Source organism: Coregonus clupeaformis, chromosome 26 (assembly GCF_020615455.1).
Source record: "Coregonus clupeaformis isolate EN_2021a chromosome 26, ASM2061545v1, whole genome shotgun sequence".
Classification (NCBI taxonomy): domain Eukaryota; kingdom Metazoa; phylum Chordata; class Actinopteri; order Salmoniformes; family Salmonidae; genus Coregonus; species Coregonus clupeaformis.
In genome coordinates, this window is record NC_059217.1 from 11,265,794 (window position 1) to 11,289,123 (window position 23,330).

The 23,330-nt window shown below is 42.6% G+C and overlaps 1 protein-coding gene across 1 annotated transcript; it reads right to left on the reverse strand.

Moving 5' to 3' along the window:
- Nucleotides 1-8,867: 8,867 nt before the first annotated feature.
- Nucleotides 8,868-23,005, reverse strand: LOC121540384 (zinc finger Ran-binding domain-containing protein 2). Its single transcript, XM_041849223.2, has 10 exons — nucleotides 22,880-23,005; nucleotides 17,261-17,313; nucleotides 16,643-16,751; nucleotides 16,444-16,526; nucleotides 16,258-16,334; nucleotides 15,973-16,134; nucleotides 15,441-15,598; nucleotides 12,534-12,614; nucleotides 10,233-10,382; nucleotides 8,868-10,016 (listed from the first exon to the last, which is right to left on the reverse strand). The coding sequence occupies exons 1-10, from the start codon at nucleotides 22,945-22,947 to the stop codon at nucleotides 9,959-9,961; spliced, it is 999 nt and encodes a 332-aa protein (XP_041705157.2). The 5' UTR covers nucleotides 22,948-23,005; the 3' UTR covers nucleotides 8,868-9,958.
- Between the last annotated feature and the right edge of the window lie 325 nt (nucleotides 23,006-23,330).

A 23,330-nucleotide genomic window follows, 5' to 3' on the forward strand; every position in this document is an offset into this window, starting at 1 on the left:
ATCCAGGTCTGTGCCCAAACAGTTTGAGCTTCTACTTCTAAAAATCCACCTTTCCAGAAATAAGTCTCTCACTGTTGCCACTTGCTACAGACCCCCCTCAGCCCCCAGCTGTGCCCTGAACACCATATGTGAATTGATTGCCCCCCATCTATCCTCAGAGTTTGTATTGCTTGGTTACCTAAACTGGGATATGCTTAACACCCCTGCCGTCCTACAATCTAAACTAGATGCCCTCAATCTCACACAAATTATCAAGGAACCTACCAGGTACAACCCTAAATCCGTTAACATGGGCACCCTCATAGGTCCTCTGTAGCTCAATTGGTAGAGCATGGCGCTTGTAACGCCAGGGTAGTGGGTTCGATCCCCGGGACCACCCATACGTAAAAAATTTATGCACACATGACTGTAAGTCGCTTTGGATAAAAGCGTCTGCTAAATGGCATATTAGAAAACAGAAAAGAAAACAGCGCAGGAAGAAAACAGCGCCGGAGAAGATGGCTGCGGTTTTACAGCCCTCTAACCAATTGTACTATTATGTGTGTTTTTCCGCGTTATTTGTAATTTATTTTGTACATAATGTTTCTGCCATCGTCTCTTATAACCAAAAAGAGCTTCTGGATATCAGGACAGCGATTACTCACCTAGTATAGGACGAAGATTTTTTCTTCAACGAGGCGGCCGCGAAGGATATCATACAGACACCCGACAAGGCCCAAATCCCCGTCATTCGCGTGAGGAAGAGACGGAGATATCGCGGACGAAGAGCGGGGTGCCTTGTAAGGATCCGACGGCGAGCGAGTAAACTGCCTCTTCCATCAATCCTATTAGCCAACGTTCAATCTTTTGAAAATAAAGTAGACGATTTAAGATTACGGTTATCCTACCAACGGGACATTAAAAACTGTAATATCTTATGTTTCACGGAGTCGTGGCTGAACGACAACAATGATAACATTCAGCTAGCAGGCTATACGCTCAATCGTCAGGACAGAACGGCCGACTCTGGTAAGACAAGGGGTGGCGGTCTGTGTATATTTGTAAACAACAGCTGGTGCACACAATCAAATACTAAGGAAGTCTCGAGGTTTTGCTCGCCTGAGGTAGAGTATCTTATGATAAACTGTAGACCACACTATTTACCAAGAGAGTTTTCATCTATATTTTTCATAGCTGTCTATTTACCACCACAAACCAATGCTGGCATTAAGATTGCACTGAATGAATTGTACAAGGCCATTAATCAACAGGAAAACGCTCATCCAGATGCAGCGCTCCTAGTGGCCGGGGACTTTAATGCAGGGAAACTTAAATCCGTTCTACCTAATTTCTACCAGCATGTTAAATGTGCAACCAGAGGGAAAAAAACTCTATACCACCTTTACTCCACACACAGAGACGCATACAAAGCTCTCCCTCGCCCTCCATTTGGCAAATCTGACCATAACTCTATCCTCCTGATTCCTGCTTATAAGCAAAAACTAAAGCAGGAAGCACCAGTGACTCGGTTAATAAAAAAGTGGTCAGATGACGCAGATGGTAAGCTACAGGACTGTTTTGCTAGCACAGACTGGAACATGTTCCGGGATTCTTCAGACAGCATTGAGGAGTACACCACATCAGTCACTGGCTTCATCAATAAGTGCATCGATGATGTCGTCCCCACAGTGACCGTACGTACATACCCCAACCAGAAGCCATGGATTACAGGAAACATCCGCACTGAGCTAAAGGGTAGAGCTGCCGCTTTCAAGGAACGGGACTCTAACCTGGACGCTTATAAGAAATCCCGCTATGACCTCCGACGAACCATCAAACAGGCAAAGAGCCAATACAGGTCTAAGATTGAATCATACTACACTGGCTCTGACGCTCGTCGGATGTGGCAGGGCTTGAAAACTATTACAGACTACAAAGGGAAGCACAGCCGCGAGCTGCCCAGTGACACAACCCTACCAGACGAGCTAAACCACTTCTATGCTCGCTTCGAGGCAAGCAACACTGAAGCATGCATTAGAGCACCAGCTGTTCCGGATGACTATGTGATCACGCTCTCCGTAGCCGATGTGAGTAAGACTTTTAAGCAGGTCAACATTCACAAGGCCGCAGGGCCAGACGGATTACCAGGACGTGTACTCCGAGCATGTGCTGACCAACTGGCAAGTGTCTTCACTGACATTTTCAACATGTCCCTGACTGAGTCTGTAATACCAACATGTCAAGCAGACCACCATAGTCCCCGTGCCCAAGGACTCTAAGATAACCTGCCTAAATGACTACCGACCCGTAGCACTGACGTCTGTAGCCATGAAGTGCTTTGAAAGGCTGGTCATGGCTCACATCAACAGCATTATCCCAGAAACCCTAGACCCACTCCAATTTGCATACCGCCCCAACAGATCCACAGATGATGCAATCTCTATCACACTCCACACTGCCCTTTCCCACCTGGACAAGAGGAACACCTACGTGAGAATGCTATTCATTGACTACAGCTCAGCATTCAACACCATAGTGCCCTCTAAGCTCATCACTAAGCTAAGGATCCTGGGACTAAACACCTCCCTCTGCAACTGGATCCTGGGCTTCCTGACGGACCGCCCCCAGGTGGTAAGGGTAGGTAACAACACATCTGCCACACTGATCCTCAACACGGGGGCCCCTCAGGGGTGCGTGCTCAGTCCCCTCCTGTACTCTCTGTTCACCCAAGACTGCATGGCCAGGCACGACTCCAACACCATCATTAAGTTTGCCGACGACACAACAGTGGTAGGCCTGATCACCGACAACGATGAGACAGCCTATAGGGAGGAGGTCAGAGATCTGGCCGTGTGGTGCCAGGACAACAACCTCTCCCTCAACGTGACCAAGACAAAGGAGGTGATTGTGGACTACAGGAAAAAAAATAGGACTGAGCACGCCCCCATTCTCATCGACGGGGCTGTAGTGGAACAGGTTGAGAGCTTCAAGTTCCTTGGTGTCCACATCACCAACGAACTATCATGGTCCAAACACACCAAGACAGTCGTGAAGAGGGCACGACAAAGCCTATTCCCCCTCAGGAGACTAAAAAGATTTGGCATGGGTCCTCAGATCCTCAAAAAATTCTACAGCTGCACCATCGAGAGCATCCTGACTGGTTGCATCACCGCCTGGTATGGCAACTGCTTGGCCTCCGACCGCAAGGCACTACAGAGGGTAGTGCGTACGGCCCAGTACATCACTGGGGCAAAGCTTCCTGCCATCCAGGACCTCTATACCAGGCGGTGTAAGAGGAAGGCCCTCAAAATTGTCAAAGACTCCAGCCACATTAGTCATAGACTGTTCTCTCTGCTACCGCACGGCAAGCGGTACCGGAGTACCAAGTCTAGGTCCAAAAGACTTCTCAACAGCTTCTACCCCCAAGCCATAAGACTCCTGAACAGCTAATCATGGCTACCCGGACTATTTGCACTGCCCCCCCACCCCATCCTTTTTACGCTGCTGCTACTCTGTTAAGTATTTATGCATAGTCACTTTAACTCTACCCACATGTACATATTACCTCAACTACCTCAACTAGCCGGTGCGATATGCAACTTTTCAGGGAAGTCAGGATCCAATATACACAATCAGTTAGGAAAGCAAAGGCTAACTTTTTCAAACAGAAATTTGCATCCTGTAGCACTAACTCCAAAAGGTTTTGGGACACTGTAAAGTCCATGGAGAATAAGAGCAATTCCTCCCAGCTGCCCACTGCACTGAGGCTAGGAAACACTGTCACTACCGATAAATCTACGATAATTTAACATTTCAACAAGCATTTTGCTACAGCTGGCCATGCTTTCCACCTGGCTACCCCTACCCCGGCCACCTGCTCTGCACCCTCCGCTGCAACTTGCCCATGCCCCCCCCCCGCTTCTCCTTAACCCAAATTCAGATAGCTGATGTTCTGAAAGAGCTGAAAAATCTGGACCCCTACAAATCAGCTGGGCTAGACAATCTGGACCCTTTCTTTCAAAAATTAGCCGCCGAAATTGTCGCAACCCCTATCACCAGCCTGTTCTACCTCTCTTTCGTATCGTCTGAGATCCCCAGAGATTGGAAAGCTGACGCGGTCATCCCCTCTTCAAAAGGGGGTGACACTAGATCCAAACTGTTACAGAGCTATATCCATCCTCCCCTGCCTTTCGAAAGTATTTGAAAGCCAAGTTAACAAACAGATCACCGACCATTTGGAATTCCACCGTACCTTCTCTGCTATGCAATCTGGTTTCCGAGCTGGTCATGGGTGTACCTCAGCCACGCTCAAGGTCCTAAACGATATAATAACCGCGATCGATAATAGACAGTACTGTGCAGCCGTCTTCCTTGACCTGGCCAAGGCTTTTGACTCTGTCAATCACCGCATTCTTATTGGCAGACTAAATAGCCTTGGTTTCTCAAATGACTGCCTCGCCTGGTTCACCAACTACTTCTCAGATAGAGTTCAATGTGTCAAATCGTAGGGCCTGTTGTCTGGACCTCTGGCAGTCTCTATGGGGGTGCCACAGGGTTCAATTCTCGGGCCGACTCTATTCTCTGTGTATATCAATGATGTCGCTCTTGCTTCTGGTGACTCTCAGATCCACCTCTACGCAGACGACACCATTTTGTATACATCTGGCCCTTCATTGGACACTGTGTTAACAAACCTCCAAACGAGCTTCAATGCCATACAACACTCCTTCCGTGGCCTCCAACTGCTCTTAAACGCTAGGAAAACTAAATGCATGCTCTTCAATCGAACGCTGCTTGCACCCGCCTGCCCGACTAGAATCACTACTCTCGACGGGTCTGACCTAGAGTATGTGGACAACTACAAATACCTAGGTGTCTGGTTAGACTGTAAATACTCCTTCCAGACTCACATTAAGCATCTCCAATCCAAAGTTAAATCTAGAATCGGCTTCCTATTTTGCAACAAAGCCTTCATCACTCATGCTGCTAAACATGCCCTCGTAAAACTGACTATCATCCCGATCCTTGACTTCGGCAATGTCATTTACAAAATATCTTCCAACACTCTCCTCAGCAAATTGGATGTATTCTATCACAGTGCCATCCGTTTTGTCACCAAAGCCCCATATACTACCCACCATTGTGACCTGTAGGCTCTCGTTGGCTGGTCCTCACTACATATTCGTCGCCAAACCCACTGGCTCCAGGCCATCTATAAATCCCTTCTAGGCATATCCCCGCCTTATCTTAGCTCATTGGTCACCATAGAAACACCCACCCGTAGTATGCGTTCCAGCAGGTATATCTCACTGGTCATCCCCAAAGCCAAAACCTCCTTTGGTCGCCATTCCTTCCAGTTCTCTGCTGCAAATGACAGAAACGAACTGCAAAAACCTCTGAAGCTAGAGACACTTATCTCCCTCACCAGTGGCGGCTCCTGAAAAAATTCTCAGGGGGGGCAATTTTTCTGATGATTTAGGTGACCTACACACATTTTTAAAAATATATGTCCAGCAACAACATGAAGACAGGGGCAGCATATAAGTCAATACCAGAAGCATTTATTGACTGATCTCAAAAGTGTTGGCTTACAAAATCAAAATAAGTTATCACAGTAAAAATAATCAAGGGTGTTCTTTCACATTCCTCAACACTGCATAAACAATATGCATTTCCATAAACAAATGAAATATCAGCTGAAAATACAGCATCTTGGTATTTGTTCAGATTGCAGGATCAACAAGAGCTTTTACCACATTTTTTGCCTCATGGTTGAATTGGAAATATGTGCACCTGAGCATAATTCACAACAAGCAAGCAGGAGCTTTTGATAGAGGCTACTGAAAACATTGATGCAAGTTATTGGTAATAAGACATTTGTATAGACTTCCATATTCTGCCCTCTTGTATAGATTTGTGAAAATGAACAGTGATAGACATTTTGCCTGAAAACAGAATTTGAAAGTAATTTCTAGAAAAGGTAAACACAGCTATCTGTATGGCTTTGTAAAAATTAACAACCATATTCTGGCCAATTGTATAGATTTGTAAATATGAACAACCATATTCTGGCCAATTGTATAGATTTGTAAAAATGAACATTGAGAAAGATCGAATGATATTGTTTAATCTTACCTTATGGCCTGCACACTGCTTGTGAAGCTGTCGAGGGCACGTTTGATAAAGACAGCATCGATGTCCTTCTTCTGTAGCTTCTGGTACAGAATGTCGACGTGGGGCATGATTTTGTGAAAAAAATAAAATCTTCATCATGTAGCATCCTCACGTAGCCAGTCAAATGAACCCAATGAACCCGTCCGAATGGCTTCAAAACATTCTATGAGGTCGTCTCGATTCTCGTAGACAGTTTTCAGGACTCTGCTTAGTAGAAACCTGTTGAATTATTGGTCTGGGAGGTCCTAATTGTTTCGTTGCCAATTTATCTTGATTTGTTCGCCGACAAAAAGGAACTTCTTTCAAAGAGACAATCGCGTTGCACTGAAGGCTAGCCATTTTGACAGTAATAGTGAATTGATTGATGAGGCTACCCGCTCTTTTCTTAGTTACGTTCATGGTTATGTTACGTATGACGAAAGCGCGTAAGTGCAAGCCCTCAGAAACCCATAGAGATTGTATTGAAAGCTCTGATATTTGAATTTTTTTTATTTTACATTAGAGGCTATGAGAGACTTCTGGGCGATTTTCAACCTGACTGAAATCGCCCCTAAACGGGCGGGGACATTTGAAGCACGACTTTAGCCTGATTGGACATTTAGTGGCAGATCAGACGTCTAGATTAGAACACTGATAACTACTGTTGCCGTGATATAATTGATTAGAAAAAAAATCCCTTCCTTTTCCCGTTTGGCAGTGCGTCGCCCATATCGCCCTAATGAACACACCGCCCCTGTCCCTCACTCTCTTTAAGCATCAGTTGTCAGAGCAACTTACCAATCACTGCACCTGTACACAGCCCATCTGTAATTAGCCCAGCCAACTACCTCATCCCCATATTGTTATTTACATTGTTATTTATTTTGCTCATTTGCACCCCAGTATGTCAATTTGCACATCATCTTCTGCACATCTAATAATTATTTTGCACTATGGTCTATTTATTGCCTTACCTCCATAACTTACTATATTTGCACACACTGTATATATATTTTCTGTTGTATTTTTGACTTTATGTTTTGTTTTACCCCATATGTGTTGTTGTTGTTTTTACCGCACTGCTTTGCTTTATCTTGGCCAGGTCGCAGTTGTAAATGAGAACTTGTTCTCAACTGGCTTACCTGGTTAAATAAAGGTGAAATAAAAGAAAAATATATAAATAGGCCAAGTTGTTGCATTTAAGAAAATGAAGCAGCCTAATTATCACAAAGCAAGCCTATATCCTTCACCTTGCAGTGTAATGCCATTTGCTGCCCTGAAAATGAACCAGAATCTGGGTTTAGAGATGTTGAATATGGCACCAGCTTTTCAAGCATAATGACAAAATATGTTCGGTACTTACCAAGGAATGGAGTTTCACAGAGCAACTATCATCATTACTTCCGTTACCACCGGTATGTACTTCCAAAAAAGGTCTAAATAAAAGTTGCATGCAACCGGAAAAATGCGTTGTCTGGAAATAAGTATTGTTATTGACCAAGTGTGCTGTGCCAAATCCACCTCTTCTGCACCGCCAATAAAATCCCTCATTACTGCCACGCACAGGTTGGCTGATTCAGCAGCAGGAAAGGTAATTAATTTGATCACCTACTACAATGTTGTTTCATCAGTGCTACACATAATGCAATATTTCATGCAAGTAGATTAAGTAGACAATATAGAGTACGTTAACAGTGATTGTATATTTCTAGATAGGCTTTATTTAGTGTATTTTAATTCCATTAATATTGCAGGTGCAGAAGTGGTGGATTTGGCGCATGCACACTTGGTCAAAGACAAGGCATTTTTTTCAGTTGCATGCAACTTTTTATTTAGACCTTTTTTTGAAGTACATACCGACCGTAACAGCAGTAATGACAATATTTGCTAAGCGAAACTCCATTGTGTGGCAAGTACCGAACGTATTTTGACATCATTAAACTGGTGAATGGCTGCTTCCTGGACTTAAAGTAGAATCGTCATATTCAACGTCTCCTGATTCTGCTTCACCCTGAAAAGAGCTTCAAAATATTCTCGTCACACATGAACCTACCATGAGTGGGTAATTCTTCCTCACAATGCACGTGGATGATAGGCCTATCCCATTATCACAACATGTCTACATAGCCTCCTGAAACGTATTATTCCGTCTGAATATTAACAGTGGGCGCCTTAATTTAGTCTGCTAGTATTTTAAGTGCACAAAGTGCCACCTACAGACACGACTGAAGAGCAATCAAATATGATTAAACCGTAACATGATGTTCTTTGATAATAGTCGCGACCTCAGTAGAGGGAAGCATTTGAAATTCCTGGACAGTTGCCGTGTTCAAAACTGGGAACTCGGAAATCTGACTTTTGAACGGTCATCCAACTCCGAGTCCCAAATCGGAAACTAGGGCATCATTCTAGAGCGCTGACTTTCCGACTTGAAGATCACTGACGTCATGATTTGAACTAGTTTTTATTTTTTTGAGTTCCCAGTTGTCTTGAAAGCACCAATAATCTGCATACTTTCCCCACGAGGATGCATAGGCATGCGTCATGGCTAAAACATGGATCACATAGCACGCACACTCACCGGTGGTAGGTGATTATTGGGCCAACCAGATACATTTCCCACTGTATTAAAGTTTACACAGGCCTAGATAGCCCACAGGGCACACTACTGTAATTTAAAGATGGTCTGCTGACATTTTCACACCTCAGTTTTGCATTTAAAAATAGCACAGCAATGATTGACAGGATTTTATTCACGCTGCTTACATTTGTTTGTTTTTAGTGATCGAGACCTTAACACATTCTATTGATACTGTCATTTAGAAGAGAAAAAAAAACTATTGTTTTTTAATTATCCTTACTGCACAGTAATCATGAACTATTTGAGTATACAACAGAGCAGAGAAACGAAGCAAAAATATTTTCGCTCCCACAATAGAAAAAAGTAATTTCATGAAAAGCCTGTTATGAGTTTCACATACACTCTTACCAAAGTTGAGTAGAGTGCTTTTATAGGACCTAAACATGAATTACAGTAAGACATATACTTAGGCCACCAATGAAGGTTAAGGAGGTAAAACGAATGACTTAACAGTCAGCTCCAAATTATTTAGGTTTGTTTCCTAAGCCTAAAACAACACCATCGGAATACCTTGCACTTATTTAAAACAAGAAATATCAGAAAGTAAAGAAAAATACTTACCTTCACTTTACCTCAAAACATAGAAAAGACTTAACACATCAAATTAGTTTAGCAAGCTTATTGGTGAATACCATAGACATTTCAAGATGATGGTTTTACAGACCTGAGTTGGTAATTTTTCCCTCACTTACACAATTTCACACACAAGAATGTTCCTAAATCACTGAAAATCAGGGGTTAAGACCAACATCTGTAAAATATCCTTGGTAAAAATGAAAGTTCATTCTATGTTATTTTCATTTCTCAAAACCTAACAATGACTGGGTTAAAATGTATCCTGCCATGATATTGTGCAGTTTGGATAAAAAATGGATGTAGACTCTTCACAATATTATTCTGTTTCTCTAAAAATGACCAGACACCATAAGCCTATTGAACACCTAAAGTTACACAGTTGATACAGACAGGGACCTTAGTGAGCTCTAAAAAGGCAGCAAGTAATGAATGGTAAAAAGAGAGACATGTCACCATTTTCTTTTTTTAAGGAAAATATTTGTTGTGTACTGCAAAGCTCTGGTAAAATGAACAGCATAATGAACGGATCTGTCCTGTTTCTTTTGTTGTTTTAAACATCATCCATTTGCATTAAGATTCCTTTTTCCTGTTTTACGGGCTGCTTTAAACTTATTTCTGTTTTGAACTTGAGCCAGAATGGGAAGATCCAGAGGACTGGCCACGGCGCCTGAAACGAGACAAAATACCAGAGAGGTGAGTAGGGTGGACAGCCACGACCCTCTAACTAAGGCCTCAATTCAGCACATGCACCTGATATTACGGCATTAAGATAAGGTACTGTAGTAAGTCACATCAAAATCTTGACTGCCGTAGTGAAAAGGGTAGTAGGTGGCAAGGCTAATATTCAGTACACCATTTTGCGGTATTCCACAGAAACCCAAACCTTTCGGACGATCGTGATCTAGAGCGCCTTTTTTTCCTCTCTCCAGATGAGGACCTGGAGCGACTGCGCTTCTTTTCTCTCTCTGGCGAGGAAGAGGGCGAGCGAGTCCTCTTCCTGGGAGAAGAGCCCTTTCCAGACCTGGAGCTGGATCTTTTGTAGAGATAAATCAAGCAGTCAGTGAGGCAAAAACAATAATGAACCATGTAGAGTGCATTCAGAAAGTATTCAGACCCCTTTACTTTTTCCACATTGTTACATTAAAGCCTTATTCTAAAATGGATTAAACAAAACATTTCTTAATCTACACACAATACTATAACTACAAAGCGAAAACAGGTGTTTAAATGTTTGCACAATTAAAAATTAAAACAGAAATAACTTATTTACATAAGTATTCAGACCCTTTGCTATGAGACTCGAAATTGATCTCATGTGCATCCTGTTTCCATTGATCATCCTTGAGATATTTCTACAACTTGATTGGAGTCCACCTGTGGTAAATTCAATTGATTGGACATTATTTGGAAAGGCACACACGTCTATATAAGGTCCCAGAATTGACAGTGCATGTGAGAGCAAAAACCAAGCCATGATGTCGAAGGAATTGTCCGTAGAGCTCCAAGACAGAATTGTGTGGATTCTTAAATTGAAGAAGTTTGGAACCACCAAGACTCTTCCCAGAGCTGGCTGTCTGGCCAAACTGAGCAATCGGGGGAGAAGGGCCTTGGTCAGGGAGGTGACCAAGAACCTGATGGTCACTCTGACAGAGCTCCAGAGTTCCTCTGTAAAGATGGGAGAACCTTCCAGAGGGAGAACCATCTCTGCAGCCCTCCACCAATCAGGCATTTATGGTAGAGTGGCCAGACTGAGGCCACTCCACAGTAAAAAGCACATGACAGCCCGCTTGGAGTTTGCCAAAAGGCACCCAAATACTCTCAGACCATGAGAAACAAGATTCTCTGGTCTGATGAAACCAAGATTGAAATCTTTGGGCTGAATGCCAAGCGTCACATCTGGAGGAAATCTGGCACCATCCCTAGCATGGTGGTGGCAGCATCATGCTGTGTGGATGTTTTTCAGCTGCAGGGACTGGGAGACTAGTCAGGATGGAGGGAAAGCTACAGAGAGATCCTTGATGAAAACCTGCTCCAAAGTGCTCAGGACCTCAGACTGTGGCGAAGGTTCACCTTCCAACAGGACAATGACCCTAAGCACACAGCCAAGACAACGCAGGAGTGCGCTTCGGGACAAGTCTCTGAATGTCCTTGAGTGGCCCAGCCAGAGCCCGGACTTGAACCTGATCGAACATCTCTGGAGACCTGAAAATAGCTGTGCAGTGACGCTCCCCATCCAACCTGACAGAGCTTGAGAGGATCTGCAGAGAAGAATGGGAGAAACTCCCCAAATACAGGTGTTTATTTTTTAATTTATTTAACTAGGCAAGTCAGTTAAGAACAAATTCTTATTTACAATGACGACCTGCACCGGACTACGCTGGGCCTATTGTGTGCCGCCCTATGGGACTCCCAATCACGGCCGGTTGTGATACAGCCTGGAATCGAACAATAAATGCACTGTTGGTTAAGGGCTGTAAGTTAGCATTTCACTGTAATGTCTGCACCTGTTGTATTCGGCGCATGTTGCCAATCAAATTTGATTTGATTAGTGACGCCTCAAGCACTGAGATGCAGTGCCTTAGACCGCTGCGCCACTCGGGAGCCAAGCTTGTAGCGTCATACCTAAGAAGACTCGAGGCTGTAATCGCTGCCAAAGGTGCTTCAACAAAGTACTGAGTAAAGGGTCTGAATAGTTATGTAAGTGTGATTTCAGTTTTTTTATTAGTAATAAATTCCAAAATTTCTAAAAACCTGTATTTGCTTTGTCATCATGGGGTATTGTATGTAGATTGATGAGGGAAAAAACTATTTAATCCATTTTAGAATAATGCTGTGACGTAACAAAATGTGGAAAAAGTGAAGGGGTCTGAATACTTTCCGAATGCAGCAAGAGAATCAAAAGGGGACACAATGGATATGAAAAAGACCAACAGACATAGAAATTGTTGATTTAACATGACAAATAAATTCAGATACAGGGACAAACTAGTCATTATATTGTGACACTTTCCATAATTAAATTGGGGACATCCAAGGAAGGAACAGTATAAGGAGAAACTGTAGGATTTGAGATCATCACTGTGCAGCCTCTCCTACACTTGAAATAGGGCAATATGGTTTCTGGAACATCCTGCCCAGTCACATACACTCTCTCCTAAATGGGAGTGCATGTCACCTCATTCACCTGGAGTTGGACCTGCGAGACCGGCCTCGCTCTTGGGAACTGGAGCGAGATCTGGAACTGGATGAGGTTCTAGATTGGGATCTGAAAAACAGAAAATACATTTACCAATATTTTCTAACGAGTGAAAAACAAGGGTCATGCACATGGATGAAAACAAACAAGTTACAGCTATCAAATATTGTGTAACAGTCCATCAATGGCAAAAAAGATCAATGTTGCACACCTTGATGTACACATAAACCAATGATCACTGGCTACTTTGGACCATTTGTGACAAAAATGAACTTAAAAACAACTAAACTGACAATAGCAGGGATTCAAATAAATGTATCTGATTCAAGCTAACATAAAAAATGGTCAATCTCAACAATAAACCAATTATTAAACTGGCAAGCATAAACCAACCATTCTAAAACATGAAAAGAAGATGCATATTGATGTGAATACAAGACAGCCCAGTCCCTCCCTGCCTTTTGATGTTATAAGCCATCTTACAATGTTGTGTCTACTCTTAGGTCATGGCAGTAATCTTCACTTTGTAACCAATTGACAGCAATACAGAAATCAATAACATATCTGAAAACATCAGTTGAAACAAATTACAGAAATATTATTTTAAATGCGCAATTAGAAGAATCAATGCATTACAGAGCAAGCTTTACTACACTCAACATCTAAAGTGTTGGTCCCATGTTTCATGAGCTGAAATAAAAGATCCCAGAAATGTTCCAAACACACCAAAGGTTTTTCTATCCAATGTTGCGGCATTTTTTTTTATTTTTTTTTTTTACATCCCTGATAGTGAGCATTTCTCCTTTGCCAAGATATGCCACACCTGTCAGGTGAATGGACTATCAAGAAGCTGATTAAAACAACATGATCATTACACAGATGCACCTTGTGCTGGGGACAATAAAAGGCCACTAAAATGTACAGCTGTGTCACACAACACAATGCCACAGAAGTTGAGGGAGCTGACTGCAGGAATTCCCACCAGAGCTGTTGCCAAAGAATTTAATGTTCGTTTCTCTACCATAAGCCCCCTCCAACATCGTTTTAGAGAATTTGGCAGTACGTTCAACCCGCCTCAACCGCAGACCACGTGTAACCACGCCAGCCCAGGACCTCCACATCCGGCTTATTTACCTGCGGGATTGTCTGAGACCAGCCACCCGACAGCTGATGAAACTGAGTTTGCACAAACTGTCAGAAACCGACTCAGGGAAGCTCATCTCGTCGTCCTCACCGACTGCAGTTCGGCGTCGTAACCAACTTCAGTGGGCAAATGCTCACCTTCGATGGTCACGCGTTTGAGAAGTGTGCTCTTCACGGATGAATCCCGGTTTCAACTGTACCGGGCAGATGGCAAACAGCGTGTATGGCGTCGTGTGGGCGAGCGGTTTGCTGATTTCAATGTTGTTAAGAGTGCCCCATGGTGGTGGGGTTATGGTATGGGCAGGTATAAGATACGGAAAACGAACACAATTGCATTTTATCGATGGCAATTTGAATGCACAGAGATACCGTGACGAGATCCTGAGGCCCATTGTTGTGCCATTCATCCGCCGTCGATAAAACGGGGGGACCTAGTGAATGACCTGCAGAAAGCTGGGACCAAAGTAACAAAGCCTACCATCAGTAACACACTACGCCGCCAGGGACTCAAATCCTGCAGTGCCAGACGTGTCCCCCTTGCTTAAGCCAGTACATGTCCAGGCCCGTCCGAAGTTTGCTAGAGTGCATTTGGATGATCCAGAAGAGGATTGGGAGAATGTCATATGGTCAGATGAAACCAAAATATAACTTTTTGGTAAAAAGTCAACTCGTCGTGTTTGGAGGACAAAGAATGCTGAGTTGCATCCAAAGAACACCATACCTACTGTGAAGCATGGGGGTGGAAACATCATGCTTTGGGGCTGTTTTTCTGCAAAGGGACCAGGACGACTGATCCGTGTAAAGGAAAGAATGAATGGGGCCATGTATCGTGAGATTTTGAGTGAAAACCTCCTTCCATCAGCAAGGGCATTGAAGATGAAACGTGGCTGGGTCTTTCAGCATGACAATGATCCCAAACACACCGCCCAGGCAATGAAGGAGTGGCTTCGTAAGAAGCATTTCAAGGTCCTGGAGTGGCCTAGCCAGTCTCCAGATCTCAACCCCATAGAAAATCTTTGGAGGGAGTTGAAAGTCTGTGTTGCCCAGCGACAGCCCCAAAACATCACTGCTCTAGAGGAGATCTGCATGGAGGAATGGGCCAAAATACCAGCAACAGTGTGTGAAAACCTTGTGAAGACATACAGAAAACGTTTGACCTGTGTCATTGCCAACAAAGGGTATATAACAAAGTATTGAGAAACTTTTGTTATTGACCAAATACTTATTTTCCACCATAATTTGCAAATAAATTCATTAAAAATCCTACAATGTGATTTTCTGGAAAAAAAAATCCATTTTGTCTGTCATAGTTGACGTGTACCTATGATGAAAATTACAGGCCTTTCTCATCTTTTTAAGTGGTAGAACTTGCACAATTGGTGGCTGACTAAATACTTTTTTCCCCCACTGTACATATCTGTATTCCCAGTCAGGTGAAATCCATAGATTAGGGCCTAATGAATGTATTTCAATTGACTGATTTCCTTATATGAACTGTAACTCAGTAAAATCTTAGAAATTGTTGCATGTTGCGTTTATATTTTTGTTCAGTGTACAAATACATGCAAGTACCCTTTCACATTGCGATTAGGGGATAAACCCACACACATTCTGAATCACTTAAAACGACAAAACAGGAGAGACAAAAAAAGAAGCAAAAAATGACATTTATGTGGATCAATAGGTTATAAAGGAATATTGAGCTGATACTGACATTTTGCCTGGAGTTACCCTTGACCTGTACCCTTTTACCTGGACCTGGACCGAGAGCTGGAGGAGCCCGAGGAGGATTGGGAAGACCCCGGGGGGCTATCCTTCTTCATTGTGACTGGCTTATCCTTCTCCCCCTCATCACCACTGGCATCCAAATCGTACTTCGACAAGTCCGCATCATCTTCATCGTCGTCATCCTGGGGAACCAGAGTTTACGGTTTCAAAATAAAGCTGTGTTGTGCTAACTAGGTACCAAACAAAAAAAAACTTGATGTTATGGACACTTCCATCCCTGTTCGTTACTCTGAGGTCCTCTCTGAACGTGACCAACAAGCAGCACTCATTTTCCTTTCATTGAACAATATTTTACTACAATATGGCCCAATATGAACCCATGCAATGTGGGTTCTCCACATTGTGCTACATATTGATATTGGACAAGGTGAGTTACAGCCTTACAATGTAAAGAACGTTAAGCAATGGAAAACAGCCATATTGCTCCCAAACCTGTGCTACACATTAACTGAACAGGTTGCATTTTATTTCCCCATCTCAGGAACCATGTCCTTACATCTAGTTTGTATTTTGAAAGGTCTCCTTCCTCTTCGTCGTCATCCTCCTCCTCCTCCTCCTCCTCCTCCTCTGGTTTCACTGGTTCCGCCTTCTTTTCACTCTCCTTCGAGCAAGACCTGCTCCCAGGTTTCCCACGGTACTTTTTTTTTTTTCTCCCAAACTGGTAGATATTGAAATCCAAAAGAAAGTATTAGTGTAAACTAATCTACAGTATACCAAATCATAAACCAGTATTATTTGACAGTTAGAAACCACAGTATGGGCTTATTCACAAGAGATTTACCTCGTCGTATTCTCCATCCGATTCCTCTCGGTCGATATACTCCACATTCTCCCTCTCATTGAACCCTCCACCATATCCTGATAACAGGAAAGGGCAATGGAATTAAGAATAAACTAGGAATATCCAAGGAGGCAATGTACTTCAAAACATGACAAAGAACTTCTAGGGCAGTGTTGTGTAACGTACCTGTTCGCTCCTCCAGCTTGGCATATTTAGGAGTGTTGCACATGTTGCACTCAGACCTCCTGGCCCAGTTCACATTGCCGCAGCTATATATTAAAAATGCAAACAATCATGTGCTTATCAAACAGTCAAAGCATACCCTGTGTCAAGATCCACCATGCACAAGTCTTGAGGTTTTATGAAGAGTTAGCTAGTCACTTACGTTTTACACTGCCAATCGTTTGCACTAAAGAGGCCCCGACTCTTCTCAGCCAGGGTCTTGCCAATCTCTGTCCCTCCTGCTTTCATCATCTTTGCCTCGGTTGTCTTTTCTGTTTCGGATAGATAGGGATTCACATTGGTGTGACAATCCTTTGACTCTGAAGTCAGTGAACAATCCTGGTCATGTTATTCATTGATACCGCCTAACACATGAATTGTCAGTGGTTACTTTTCTGATGGACTCACAGATATCTTTACATATGGGTGGTCCTCTGTAGCTCAAATGGTAGAGCATGGCGCTTGTAACGCCAGGGTAGTGGGTTCGATCCCCGGGACAACCCATACGTAAAAATGTATGCACACATGACTAAGTCGCGTTGGATAAAAGCGTCTGCTAAATGGCATATTCAATTAAATTATATTAAAATGTACAGGCTGGCTGACATACAATAGTAAATGCTGGTTCTCTTGAAGTCTCATCACAATGAATCTCTGTTTCTCCAACCAAACCACATGATTGTAAATTTGTGGAGCGATTAATCTTGACAAGTAGAGAGAGTAAAGAGTGATGCCAGGGTAGGAAGTGTAGTACTGGGCCCTATAGAGACAAATAACTTACCACTGCCACATCTATTACAGCTTGTCCTTCTTGCAAAGTTCACATTTCCACACCTAGAGGAAATTAAGTGTCAAAATGAGCATATGTCCAATCAAAAATGACTCTTTTGAACAATAGGTAAAATAAAATGTTCATGTTGTGTAGATAATCCTCAAAGAAAACCAATGGTCCAAACCTCATGTCTCTATCCTCTTCAAAATTTACAGGAGTTTTTACCCAGACAAAACAAGTTGTCATAAATCTGGAAAATAGCATGACAGGCTTACCATTGAACTCATCTTTCTTCTCAAATCCGGAGGACATAAAACAATAGAGGTAAAATATTTACCGATTTTTTGTTCCTGTTCTTTTTCGAGGACTTCTCACAAAAACAAGCGTATCTATGTGAACTGTCAGAGCCTTTTACATTTAATTCAACTCGTGTCATGGTCATTTTTCTATTTGCGACCCATGGAAACAACTTGGAAGACGACAACCACAAAATGGTAAATCCTCAAAGGTTTCAGCGATAAAGCTCTACCGCTGTCAACAGAGCTCAGTGCTTGTGTTCGGTTACGAAAATCGACTTTTTGGATATAATGTTAATGATATGTTAAAGACCCCACTGAACGATTCAGAACATGAAGAGTAATATTTGTCATGGTAAAATGTATTTTATAACAAGGAGGTGAAATGTCATCACCAAAGTGCGTTTTTGGACACTCTACATAATGCTCAATCCAAAAATAATTTGACTGTACACAGAGACAGCTCACCATTAGACAGTGAAGCTAAAATTTGAATTCTGGCTCTATTCTTCTGCATTTTGAAATACAGAATGTAAATCAATAATCAACAAACTCCTTGAGGCCAGGGCCAGATCAATGCAGGGGTCTACCGGAGCTGAAGCCCCTGAGGCAGTAAAAAGAAATACAATATACAGTACCGGTCAAAAGTTTGGACACACCTACTCATTCAAGGGTTTTTCTTTATTTGTACTATTTTCTACATTGTAGAATAATAGTGAAGACATCAAAACTATGAAATAACACATCTGGAATAATGTAGTAACCAAAACAGTGTTAAACATATGCTGAGCACTTGTTGGCTGCTTTTCCTTCACTCTGCGGTCCAACTCATCCCAAACCATCTCAACAGGGTTGAGATCGGGTGATTGTGGAGGCCAGGTCATCTGATGCAGCACTCCATCACTCTCCTTCTTGGTAAAATAGCCCTTACACAGGGCATTGTCCTGTTGAGAAACAAATGATAGTCCCACTAAGCCCAAACCATATGGGATGGCGTATCGCTGCAGAATGCTGTGGTAGCCATGCTGGTTAAGTGTGCCTTGAATTCTAAATAAAATCACTGACAGTGTCACAAGCAAAGCACCCCCACACCATTACACCTCCTCCTCCATGCTTCACGGTGGGAACCACACATGCAGAGATCATCCCTTCACCTACTCAGCGTCTCACAAAGACACAGCGGTTGGAACCAAAAATCTCAAATTTGGACTCATCAAACCAAAAGGACAGATTTCCACCGGTCTAATGTCTATTGCTCGTGTTTCTTGGCCCAAGCAAGTCTTCTTCTTATTGGTGTCCTTTAGTAGTGGTTTCTTTGCAGCAATTCGACCATGAAGGCCTGATTCACACAGTCTCCTCTGAACAGTTGATGTTGAGATGTGTCTGTTACTTGAACTGTGAAGCATTTATTTGGGCTGACATTTCTGAGTCTAGTAACTCTTAATAAACTTATCCTCTGCAGCAGAGGTAACTCTGGGTCTTCCTTTCCTGTGGCGGTCCTCATGAGAGCCAGTTTCATCATAGCGCTTGATGTTTTTTGTGACTGCAATTGAATAAACTTTAAAAGTTCTGATTTGTTTAACACTTTTTTGGTTACTATATGATTCCATGTGTTATGTCATAGTGTTGATGTCTTCACTATTATTCTACAACGTAGAAAATAGTACAAATAAAGAAAAACCCTGGAATGAGTAGGTTTGTCCAAACTTGACTGGTACTGTATATACACAGTGCATTCGGAAAGTATTCAGACCCCTTGAATTTTTCCACATTTTGTTATGTTAAAGCCTTATTCTAAAATTGATTAAATAAATACAAATCCTCATCAATCTACAAAGAATACCTCATAATGACAAAGAGAAACCAGGTTTAGAATTTTTGCAAATGTATTACAAATAAACAAATACCTTATTTATATAAGTATTCAGACCCTTTGATATGAGACTCGAAATTGAGGTCAGGTGCATCCTGTTACCATTGATCATCCTAGAGATGTTTCTACAACTTGATTGGAGTCAACCTGTGGTAAATTCAATAGATTGGATATGATTTGGAAAGGCACACACCCGTCTATATAAGGTCCCACAGTTGACAGTGCATGTCAGAGCAAATACCAAGCCATGAGGTTGAAGGAATTGCCCGTAGAGCTCCGAGACAGGATTGGGTCGAGGCACAGCCCCGGGTAAGGGTACCTAAAAATGTCTGTAGCATTGAAGGTCCCCAAGAACACAAGTTTAGAACACCAATAATCTTCCTAGAGCTGGCTGTCCAGCCAAACTGAGCAATCGGCGGAGAAGGGCATGTGAACTGTCAGAGCCTTTCAGGGAGGTGACCAAGAACCCGATGGTCACTCTGATAGAGCTCCAGAGTTCCTCTGTGGAGGTGGGAGAACCTTCCAGAAGGACAGCCATCTCTGCAGCACTCCACCAATCAGGCCTTTATGGTAGAGTAGCCAGACGGAAGCCACTTCTCAGTAAAAAGGCACGACAGCCCGCTTGGAGTTTGCCAAAAGGCACCTAAAGGACTCTCAGACCATTAGCAACAACATTCTCTGATCTGATGAAACCAAGACTCAACGCTTTGGCCTGAATGCCAAGCATCACGTCTGGAGGAAACCTGGCACCATCCCTACGGTGAAGCACGGTGGTGGCAGCATCATGCTGTGGGGTTGTTTTTCAGCGGCAGGGACTGGGAGACTTAGTCAGGATCGAGGGAAAGATGAACGGAGCAAAGTACAGAGAGATCCTTGATGAGAACCTGCTCCAGAGTGCTCAGGACCTCAGACTGGGGTGAAGGTTCACCTTCCAACAGGACAACGACCCTAAGCACACAATCAAGACAACGCAGGAGTGACTTAGGGACAAGTCGTTGAATGGCCCAGCCAGAGCACGGACTTGGACCCGATTTAACATCTCTGAAGAGACATGAAAATAGCTGTGCAGTGACGCTCCCCATCCAACCTGACAAAGCTTGAGAGGATCTGCAAAGAAGAATTGGAGAAACTCTCCCAATACAGGTGTGCCAAGCTTGTAACGTCATATCCAAGAAGACTCAAGGCTGTAATCACTGCCAAAGGTGCTTCAACAAAGTACTGAGTAAAGGGTCTGAATACTTATGTAAATGTTATATTTACGTTGGGTTTTTTTATATGCAAAAATTACAAAAAATCTGTTTTGGCTTTGTCATTATGGGGTATTTTGCATAGATTGATGAAAAAAAGTTTTAGAACTTTTTTCCATAAGGCTGTAACGTAACAAAATGTCAAGGGGTCTGAATACTTTCCGCATGCACTGTATGTATATATATTTTTCACTGCTACCGCCAACCACAGGAGGATTCAGGAGCCCGCTCTCAATGAGTGTAGACAGCCTGCTGCTGCCGCTCTGCTAATCATCAGATTGGGGTAGGAGAGGAGGTAGGGAGCCTGCACGTGGGTAAGCCCTGCCTTGATTGGGTAACTGATTAATACAAAATAAAATAATAGCATAATAAATAAAAGTGACTGGTCAATTCTGTGAGTTGAGCTGGGCCCAAGCCCTATGCCCAAGAAGCAAAAACAAGACCAAAAACACTTATTTTACACAGGAGCCTGCTCTCAATGTTCAAAATACATCATTTAGCCACAGAGGATCAATCGTTTCAACAACGAAAAATAAGTGGATACAATTGTATCACAAGTGACTACATAAAAAAGGTAGCCAGCCAACTGTTTAAGAGCGTTGGGCCAGTAACCGAAATGTCGATGGTTTGAATCCCTGAGCCGACTAGGTGAAAAATATGTCGATGTGCTCTTGAGCAAGGCACTTAACCCTAATTACTCCTGTAAATCGCTCTGGATAAGAGCGTGTGCTAAATGACTAAAATGTAAATGTAAAATAAAGTGTCTTAAGAGTGTTGGGCCACCACGAGCTGCCAGAACAGCTTCAATGCGCCTCGGCATAGATTCTACAAGTGGACCTAAACCATGCCAAGAAAATGTACCCCACACACCATAAACTTTGTATCCCTAATTTACTCAAGTGTTTCATTTATTTAGGCAGTTACTGGTTGCCTACAATGGGGAAGGCTGCAATTTGGGCAGCATACACACCAAATATACAGCCAGTTGCGTTGTGGCCATAGAAGGGTTTAGGAACCTCTTACCCTGACAATTTGAAAGTTAAACTCATGGATAGACTAGCAATGGCTGCCACCTATGGATTATATTACCTATGGTTAGTTGCTGCTGTGTTTAACTTTTGCAAATTTCAAAATACAAATCAAGAGAAAAACATCGTTTGGAAAGCAAAATGCCTACCTACCTCTGAAAAGAGTTAACTAAACTACTCGGTCTGCAGAACCAATAGAGAAAATAATGTCTCAACAACTCCCAATTTTTGAGACAGGCTATTGCCAAGAGGAGCGCTGTGAGTAGTAGCCTATGGCTTCATCTTCATCATTAAGTGAGTCAGTGTGTCACTGGAAATTGTATTTAGTAGCCTACATTAGCATATTATATATATATATATATATATTATCTTCCTAATAAATTTACCACGCATCGAATTAAATGTTGGTACACGGATTTGTTCACATTACATTGTGTGCTGGGAAGATGAAAGCCCCGGGGCCTATGATTTCTAATCTCAAAACGATTTGGTCAACATTGTACCACTTGAGTTAGTGATATTGAAAAGCTTATCGTAGAGCATGGCACTTGCAACGCCAGGGTTGTGGGTTCGATTCCAACAGGGGACCAGCATGAAAATGTATGCACACTGCTAAATGACTAAAATATAAAATGTGTCGAGTGGAAAATGAATTGACCAACTAACAAAAGCTAGTCACCATCTAAACCCTCACGTATCCTTGGCATTGTAACACTGGTTAAAATTAAACCAATTTTGACATAACTAGTTACCTAACTAGCCAACACTAGAAAGTATGTCGTTTCTCTAGTGTGCTAGCTAGCCATCTTTCATTGAACATCGGGGTTAGCTTCCCAACACATGAAGGGGAGTTAGGCTAGCTAACTATTTTATATGCACTGGCTGTACACACGTAGCTAGTGAGTTAGCAAATACAATTGTTGCGAACTATAACTACTGTTAAGTTTAGATTTTTTTTTTGTAATCAATGTAATTTGTAAGTCGCTCTGGATAAGAGCGTCTGCTAAATGATGTAAATGTAAATGTAGCTAAAATAGTCTTGGGCCTTGTCCTTTGTAACGTTAGCTAGCTAATTCACGTTTCGCTAACATGTTGTGAAAGCTAGACACAGCAAGCCCACACTTTTATTTGAATGCTTCTCCAACAACATGTCTGTTCAAAATGTAGCTTGTTCGTTATCTTACTTCTTATCAGGGCAAATCCAGTCTCCGTCGCTGACGCGAAAACTCTTTCCAGATATTTTTGTATCCATGGCTAGCTTGCTACTCGCTAGCTGGCCTCACGACGCCTGAAAGAAAGAACCTTCTTCTTCTTCTATGAATATTATGGCGGTCCGCAAACAAACGTCTAAAGTGCATGCCGCCACCTACTGTGCTGGAATGTACTATAATTCATGATCTGCCAAATTCTGTACAACCATGAAAATAAAATTCAAAACCAAATAAATCCCTAACTTCTAAGTTGATCCTCAATACTGGGGCCCCTCAGGGGTGCGTACTCAGTCCCCTCCTGTATTCCCTGTTCACTAATGACTGTATGGCCAGGCATTACTCCAACACCATCATTAAGTTTGCCGATGACACAACAGTGGTAGGCCTGATCACCGACAACGACGAGATAGCCTATAGGGAGGAG